At 42.1% G+C, this 8,939-nt stretch overlaps 1 protein-coding gene across 1 annotated transcript; it reads left to right on the top strand.

Annotated features, from left to right (window-relative positions):
• Nucleotides 1-581: 581 nt before the first annotated feature.
• Nucleotides 582-8,844, top strand: SNX5 (sorting nexin 5). The gene is made up of 12 exons (XM_010013639.1): nt 582-688; nt 1,197-1,307; nt 1,910-2,021; nt 2,355-2,478; nt 3,098-3,193; nt 4,425-4,530; nt 4,610-4,685; nt 5,501-5,540; nt 5,630-5,716; nt 6,373-6,532; nt 7,171-7,256; nt 8,280-8,844. Exons 3-12 carry the CDS (start codon nt 1,948-1,950, stop codon nt 8,325-8,327), a joined length of 897 nt encoding a protein of 298 aa, XP_010011941.1. The 5' UTR covers nt 582-688; nt 1,197-1,307; nt 1,910-1,947; the 3' UTR covers nt 8,328-8,844.
• Nucleotides 8,845-8,939: the final 95 nt, after the last annotated feature.

Below are 8,939 nucleotides of genomic sequence, written 5' to 3'. Positions count from 1 at the left end.
GTGGTAGGAATGGCAGCGGTGATCAGTCTGAGCCTGGTGGGGAAACATCAGGCTCTTGCCCTAGGGCTTGCTACTTGTAATAGGTAAAAGCACTTAATTCTTCTTGCCTTAGATTAAAGCAGCTCTCTTATCTAAGAGTGGGGAAATGGATCACAAGACTAGGCTTGTGGGAGCTGTGCTGCCACATATTGTGGAGGCACAGGGTAATGAAGAGAGAACCATTTGAATTGTTGCTTAATGGCATAATAGGCTCTGGCTTGATGTGTTCCAAGTAAACAAGCTGGAGAAGTACTTGAAGATGCTTCTTTCAAGACAAGTATTTCCCAACACCTCTAGTGTGAATTCTGCGAATTGGTTCTATTGGTTCTTCAGGCTTTAAGCTAACAAGCCTTGTTCCTTCTCTGTGTTTGGAAGGGAAGGCTTGTCACAGTATGTGCAGGCAGTGTCAAGGCTGTTGTGCTTGTCCATATGTGCTGATCCTGAAGGCAGCAGTGTGGTTCTTGTTGATAGCTGATGACCAGTCTAGCTTCACTAAACCTACTTGATGCTTGATCTGAGGCTTATACTGTGAATTCTGTTGCAGCTGAGGTCTGTATCTGTAGACCTGAATGTTGATCCTTCTCTCCAAATTGATATACCTGATGCCTTAAGTGAAAAAGACAGAGTGAAGTTCACTGTGCATACTAAGGTAAGATCATGGGGTAGAAAGAAGTGTTTATAAATATTATGCAAGTAATGTGTGTATTTACACATACCTGTAAAAGTGGGCTTGGCAATGAAATCTAATTAGATGGGGATTTTTCCACTTAAAGGTGGCCTGAGGGTGTATATATATGCAGAAACTTCAGTTTTCTTAAGATGTAAACACTTTCTAAATAGAGACAAGGTAGCTGGTACACTAGACTGGCTTTGCTAAGGAATCCTAGCCTGACACCAGGAAACTGGGGGGGGTAGGGATGGAGAAACCAGTTACTGTGAAACTTCAGAAAATAAACTGCATTAATGCTGTTCCACAACAGTGTCTTTTCTTTAAATAGTCTCCTTAGGAGTATGGCTCTGAAATGAGTGCCAGCTCAGCTAAAAGGGAGTAGGCGAGGCTCTTACTAGGCAAAATAGCTTCCTTTTGGAAACGGACAGAACTGTTTCTAAAAGCACTAATTTACAAAACAGTAGGGCTTCTATATCTTCTCTTCCAGACTACACTGCCAGCTTTTCAAAACCCTGAGTTTTCAGTTACAAGGCAGCATGAAGACTTTGTGTGGCTGCATGATACGCTCACTGAAACTGAGGAGTATGCAGGACTCATCGTAAGTACTTCCTAAAAAATGCAATTCCAAGCAAAAGACTGGTGATTTAAAGTGCATATTAGTAAGGGCATAAAGTTTGCTTTACCAATATTACTAGCATTTCATAACTTGGGTATTCCCTATGCTTCCTCTTTCCTTAATTCCTAACCAGCTTAAGTGCTGTGTCTCTTGTGTTAACTTATGAACTTACGGCTCTTATGTTGTAGCTTGGAGCAGCAAAAAAAGCTTGATGCTCTAGAAGTCCTTGACTCAATGGTGGTGTTAATATGTGCCTGAAGATGACACAGTGAAATACAGTCTGTCTGTCTTATTATGATTCTTTAGGAGGCCCTGTGGGCCACAGGAGATGGCTGGCTACAGGGTGGATATAGAAGCTGTTCCTCTTGGTTGGTTTCCCTCCTGGGGCAGGGGTAGCACAGAGCTGGGAGGAGCAAACAGGCACCCAGACATCAACATGGCCTTAGAATTCCTGGTTGCAAAGCCTTGCTGGCTTGTGATGACCAGGCAAAAGGGCCTCCTTCCAGAGAAGGCTAGAGGTAATTTTGGAAAACTTTATTTGCTAGCATCTATCACTAACCAATTCCTTGGCTAGATACCTCCAGCACCTTCAAAGCCTGACTTTGATGGTCCCAGAGAGAAGATGCAGAAGCTAGGGGAAGGAGAAGTGTCCATGACAAAAGAAGAGTTTGCCAAAATGAAACAAGAGCTAGAAGCGTAAGTAGAATGAGTCCACTGCCAAAAGCTGCGCTTCGAGAAGCCTCCTGGGAGAGCAACTTAATTGGTGATAACTGATTTTGAGTGTGACTGTTTTGAAGGGTGTCTGATGCTGCATAGTCTTTAAAGTCCTGGAGCTGGGGAGTTGCCAGAAGTTTCTTTCACGCTGGAAAACTTCCTAGCTAAAGGGATTGAAAATAGCTTCTCTGTCACCAGCTAGCTATTTCAGAAGCATGCTGTTGAATATTTTCACTGAATAAACTTAAAGCAATTCTTTGTATATCGAAGAGGGCAGTACAAGAGAAAAGATCTCAGTGTGTTCTTTCCTTTCAGTGAATACCTCGCTGTCTTCAAGAAGACTGTATCATCACATGAGATCTTCCTTCAGCGGATTTCTTCTCATCCTGTGCTCAGCAAAGATCGCAATTTTCATGTTTTCCTGGAGTATGACCAGGATGTAAGGCGCTCTTTTTTAACTTTTTCCTTTCTGAATGAGGCACAATGTTAGAGGTGTCCCTTTTTCTGGCATAGTTGGAATGTTATATAAATCCATGTGCAGCATCAGCAAGCAGATATTGCCAGTACTTCTGCAAGATAAAAGGGTGAAAAGCCTGACCTTTAGACCTCTTTCTGCTATAAATCTCATGATGTTTCTTAATCCTAGCTAAGCTGGCTAGGAAGCCAAATTTGTATGCCTTCTTAGGAACAAGTATGGTTCAGGTGTACCTGTGCTGTGTTACATGGTCCTGAAATGGAAAAATGGAGGTCTGTTAAAGTTACTGCTGCATCTGTTTTGTCATACTCAGTGATGAGTGATAGATGCTGATCCAAGATATGTAAGGAAAACCCAAGCTGTTTCTGGGAATGGGAAAAAAAAAATCTGTGGCACACAATAGTTGAACAATTAGTCAAGCCATTTCTTCATACATCTTATACAAGTGTGATGGAGAGCTTGGAAATCAGCCTGCTCTGTCATATGCTAGATGTAAATGATGCTACTACACTGCAAATGTCAAAATACTCACTTTTTTTCCCCTTGGGATAACTTTAAAGCTGCATTGGCCTCTCTGTTGCAGCTGAGTGTTCGGAGGAAAAACACAAAAGAGATGTTTGGTGGCTTTTTGAAAAGCATGGTAAAGAGTGCTGATGAAGTCCTCTTCTCTGGAGTCAAGGTAAGGTGGTTGGTTTACCTCTTACTTACCCTCACCTTGATTGTTTCTTGCTTCCTGCTCCAGGGAAGTTAGTTATGTCTGCTTCAGGTTTGAGGCATGTGAGAATCACTAATGCTAACCTTCCTTGTTACTGCTGTCCCAAGTTGGGTGGAGTAACATGGCTTAATTTTGTCTTCTGTAGAAATAAAGACATTAAAGCTATAGGCTGTTAAAAATTGAAGTGTATGTTTAAAGTTTCTGGTGGATGCAGAAGAGTTGCCTTAACACCTGATACTGCTGAGGAGGAAGGAATTACATGTTCAGCAAATGTACTTGTGGCTTTTGTCTACTCTGGAGCTCTGAACAGACATAATTTATGCGTCTGTGCTTGCACTAGACAAGATCAAACACCGAAGACTCCTGTAACTGGTCCAGCTTCAGCTTTTCTATTGTGCTGCCATGGTAGCTCTTTCTAATACACTTGCTGTTCTAATTGGGATGTCATGAAACATGATAGTATGTGTAATGTTTGGTGTGGATGTGAAGCAAGCTTGTAAACTGCTTAGCTACTGTGTTGCAGCAGGCCTGGGAAACAAATTCCAACAGCTGGTAGCCCTGAGGGCTGTCTGATACCAGCTTACTGGTTGCTTCAGACATCCTGTAATGGTGAATACTTGAGTGTTAAGTCCATCTTCACTGTGGTCAAGAAACTTGCCAAGCAGCTTGGTTTGTCAAACTCTTGGCTCACGGTCTTGTCTTGAACTCTGTTCTTCAATAGAGGTTTGTGGGCATAACGAATCCCAGAGTGGTTTGGGCTGGAAGGGACCTTAAAGCTCACCCAGTTCCAACCCCCTGCCATGGGCAGGCATACCTTCCACTAGAGCAGGTTGCTCCAAGCCCCTGTGTCCAACCTGGCCTTGAACACTGCCAGGGATGGGGCAGCCACAGCTTCTCTGGGCACCCTGTGCCAGCGCCTCAGCACCCTCACAGGGAAGAACTGCTTCTTAATGTCTCATCTCAATCTCCCCTCTGTCAGGTTAAAGTCATTCCCCCTTGTCCTGTCCTTACAGGCCTTTGCCAGAAGCCCCTCTCCAGGTTTCTTGTTGGTCCCTTCAGGGGCTGGAAGACTGCTCTAAGGTCTCACCTGAGATGCTCAGGTGGCTGTGGTTATTTCTTTGGCTCTTTCCAAAATAGGGACGTGTTTGTACTCTGCAGTAATGTCACTGACTTAAGAGGTTATTCTCTCTTTCAGGAAGTAGAAGACTTTTTTGAACAAGAGAAGACTTTTCTTGTAAACTACTACAACAGAATCAAGGATGCATGTGCAAAAGCAGATAAGATGACAAGGTCTCATAAAAGTGAGTATTTTCAAAGACCTTTCTACAGATCCTGTAGTCTTGCTGATTTCAGTCTGAAAACCTGGCCTTATTCTTGCAGATGTTGCAGATGACTATATTTATACTTCAGCTTGCTTGAACAGCCTGGCATTAGAAGAGCCTACAGTTATCAAAAAGTAAGCAATTCTAACTGTACATAAACATATATTGAGGATGGGAATATCAAGTTGCTTCTGCAAAATCCAGGGGATTGAGTCATAGCTAGTCTAAGTTTCTTGAATTGCAAGCAAGTGGATTGAAACTTTCTTTTCTCTGCTGCTCCCGGTGATTCTTAACTAGCTGATTTCTTGCCAGTTGTGCCCTAGAGCTGAATTGTGCTGGTCATCCAAGCTCCTTCTAAACAGAAGTCTCCTTGATATTTTGTTTTCAGGTCACAAACTCCCAGAGAATAAGAGAGGAAGCAGTTGTGCATCTGTTCTAATGTGCTGTTAAAGACAACCACAGGTTACACTAAGCCTGTATTATCTTCTGGACTTCTGAAGTTCCAGAGTAATAGGGTGCTTTTTAAGCTATGGAAATATTGTCAGCTTCTCTAAGGTGAATTATTCTACCTTCCTAAACTTTGCTATCTATTTATCAAGGCCTGGCTAAAATGGAGTATGTAGCTGAATAAACAAGACATTTCATACGTCTTGGAGTGTAGTAGCAGGGAAATTCTTCAAGACCTTCATGCTCTAGAAGTCAGTGTTGTTTACTTTAAATGGTATCTAGCTGCTTAGCTGTACTAGTCTGTTAAGCTGGAGTACAGCACTACTTCCACTGAACCTTTTGTCCAGGTCTTTGCCTAGACCTGAGTTCTTGTCAAGCCCTTGGTGGGATCTGTATGCAGAAGTAAACTCCAGCCATATGCTTCTAGGTTTCCTGCCAGTTGGTTCTGGTGTTTATCAGACTAAGAAGTATTTAATCTTGTTTATGCTCTTTTTTCTTGTAGGTACTTGTTGAAAGTTGCTGAGCTCTTTGAGAAACTCAGGGTAAGAGAAGTTTTGGGGGGAGAAAACAATCTCTGAATGTGGATGTTGCTGTTTCCTGTTACATACCAACTATGTTGTCTTTTCTGCAGAAGGTAGAGAGTAGAATTTCATCTGATGAAGACTTAAAGCTCTCTGAACTGTTGAGATACTACATGCTCAATATAGAAGCTGCTAAGGTGAGAACAGTTTTCTCTTTGAAGCTCAGTTTTATTATGGGCATCATGACTCACTTGTATTCTTTGTGCTTTGAGAAGACAGGAAGGTGGACCCTTCTTTTGTCTAAGAAACCTGGAAGTCCTAAACCACAGCAGAGTATAGAAACTATATATTGGCTAGCTGCAGTCCAGCCCACTTACAGAAGGGCAGTTTAATATCTCCAAACAGTTTTTCTAGATTAGAAAGGAATTGGTGCAGACAGCTGTGCTGCTTCTTATGTCTAGGTTAGTATAGTCAATCTGTTAAATCTCCACCGAATTAAATGATAGGGACACATCCCTTAATAGAAGTAGACTGAGGGAGCTGGGAAAGCACTATTCCTTCTTAGTGGAGAGGCCCACCTTATAGGATAAGGCTACTTCAGGGGAAGAAGTGAGGCCTACAGTAGCCCTTAGACTACTTCTTGCTAAGGCATAAGTGGCTGTCCTGAAAACTGACACTGCACTGGTGAAAGGCTTCTGCTGCTATGCTAAGAGCATAGCAGGTTATAATTCTCCTTGGAATGAGGAGAATCTGGTGCTGAATGAAGTGAAACCTCCTGCTGCTAAGATAGTCGAACCTCAGTTTGGGAAGTAGTTCTCTAAAGCTTTGAAGCACTATTGCTGTCTACTTTCAGGATCTTCTGTACAGGCGTACAAGGGCTCTTGTCGACTATGAAAACTCAAACAAAGCTCTAGATAAAGCCAGACTAAAGAGCAAGGACGTCAGGCTGGCTGAGGCACATCAACAGGATTGTTGTCAGAAGTTTGAAAAGATATCAGAATCTGCAAAACAAGGTATTTATGCTCAGTGGGGATCTTAATACAGTCCATGTCTCCAGCTGACTTTCAAGTACTGAAGGCTTCTGAAGCAAGTAATCTGGATGTCCTAAGGGCAGTATAGATGCCTGTAAACCTGATGTAGCTAAATGTTTTTGAGAATGGACTGAAGCATTGTTTTCAGCCTCCACCTGAAGGTGACTACTTAGGCTTCTGATTATCTCAATTAGAACTGTGCAAACAGGCTTTTACTCTGTCCCAGTACAGCTGAGTGTCTTGTGAAGTTTCAAACACTAGTTCTTAGTAGATACCTTTGGACAGTGTAAACCGGGAAACATGCTTTCATGGTACACATGCTACTCCTTTAATGTTCTTGGTTAAATGCTCAGTGAGAACACATAATGTGTGGCTTGCTTCTGTTTTATTCTGGTTGTCTTCCTACAAAACCTCTCTGTCTTAGACCAGCTGTTTCCCCACCAAGATGTCAGTGTTGTATGACAAATGCATCTCTGACTACTAACAGAAAGGCTAACTCCTGAACCTCTTTGTGGTTAAATACTGTAACTAGAACTGTACAACAGAACTCATGAAACATAAGGGGCATTACTGAAACTTAATCATGCTTTGTATGTCTGTCTGATCTTTTTTCTCTACAGAACTGATGAGCTTCAAACAGAAGAGAATAGCAGCATTCCGCAAAAACCTAATTGAAATGGCAGAACTGGAAATAAAACATGCAAAGGTGTGTTCTTTTTGGGATTTAACAGGCAGAGCTTTAGAGAAGTGAGTATGATGTAACTTGGAGAATTTGCTGGGTTCCCTTTAAAGCCAGGAAATGTGAAACAGAACAGCTGGGCTCTTCAGCTGAGAGCTGAAACAGAGTAGGAGTGGAAGTGAAAAGCTGTAGGTATAGCACATACAAAGACAGTCTTGTCTGTCCTGTGCAGAAATTCAGCCTGTGACTCCTACACCACCAGCCTATTGCACTGCAAGTGAGAAATCTCAATTTTCAGGTAGTAAATAACAGCTCACCTCACTTCCCATCAGGCAGCCTCATCTGTAGGGCTTGACTCCTCCTGTATCTGGAGGCAGCTGCTGCTTCAAGTGTTCCTGAGTGCTGTGAGAGCACATCCTGCAGCTGTGATCTAGCTGTCAACCTTTCTCACTTGGCTTGGCAGTGAAGGGGGACACTGGCTTTGTAGCAGCCTCTGCCAAGGCTTGCTGAGCAGGCTAGGAGTAGGCTGCAGAGATCAACACCATGTACTGCCACCTTAATCCAGGGAAGTGTACACTGGTTACAGGTTCTGTTAATTTAGTATAGAAACAAGGCAGGAAGATGCAGAAAGCAGTAACTGTGCATCCTCAGCTTCTTTCGAAGAAGGAAATTCTAATTCCCTACTCCCGGGGAGCGCTGGACTTCATCACAGGTAGCTACTTCAGTGCTGAGCTTGAATGTGACATAAAGGCTTCACAATAGTGCTCAGCATGGCCCACATAAGAAACTTAATACTCTTTTGCCTGTTTCCTGACCATAAACTGAGTCATGGTTGCAGGCCTGCAGGAAGAGGCAGATTGCAGACTCTGTGATCTGGTTTTGATGTTTTACTGCTTGAATGCTTGTCTCTGCAGTATCAGCTCTTTAGTATTGTCACATGCTATGAAATCCTGGGATGGACCTAGTGGTCTGGAAGCTACTTCATTGTGTGGGAAGCAGGTTTTAAATAATCAGTCATACTCATCTGAAACTAATTCTTTTCCTTTCCAGAACAATGTCTCTCTCCTGCAAAGCTGTATTGACTTGTTCAAGAACTAAGGCGCCTTATTCTGGAAATGTGAAAAAAAAGCATCAATTGCACTCAATGGCCAGGGGCAACTTATTGGCTTTACTTCATTAGCTTAAATATTGTCACTGAGATTTTGTTTGACTAATACTTAAATATGTTGATAGTGATACATTGACTTTCTTGGTATAACTGAGCGCTGAATTGTGTATGAATTGTCTGGATGTAGCTAACATCCTCTTGGCTGATAACTCAAAATGAGTCAAATGTAAGAAATCAACTTGCTGTTGACTGACTTCATCTAGTAGAAAATGTTTCCTGAGAACTCCCTTTTTTTTTTTGCAGGTTCAGAGAGTTATCTGTCTCTTCATAGCCCTGGTATATTTAAAACTTGCAAATGGGAGTGACTTATATGTGTAGTAATTTTATAAAGCAAATATCTTTAACATTCCACTTCCCAGACAGATTTCTACTACAATATATTTTGAATTTCTATAACTACATTCAGTATTTGTACACTTGGGCAATACAGCAAATAAAGATGTCTGATAGAACAAGCTGTTGTATGGTAAGACTTTGTGTGGGATGTAAAATGACAAACAGGTTTCAGGCACAGAACTATTATTATTTATATATATGTAAAT

This window comes from Nestor notabilis, unplaced genomic scaffold, assembly GCF_000696875.1.
Source record: "Nestor notabilis isolate BGI_N333 unplaced genomic scaffold, ASM69687v1 scaffold32540, whole genome shotgun sequence".
Classification (NCBI taxonomy): Eukaryota; Metazoa; Chordata; class Aves; order Psittaciformes; family Psittacidae; genus Nestor; species Nestor notabilis.
Note: the sequence above shows the minus strand (reverse complement) of the source record. Positions and strands in the feature narration are given on the sequence as shown.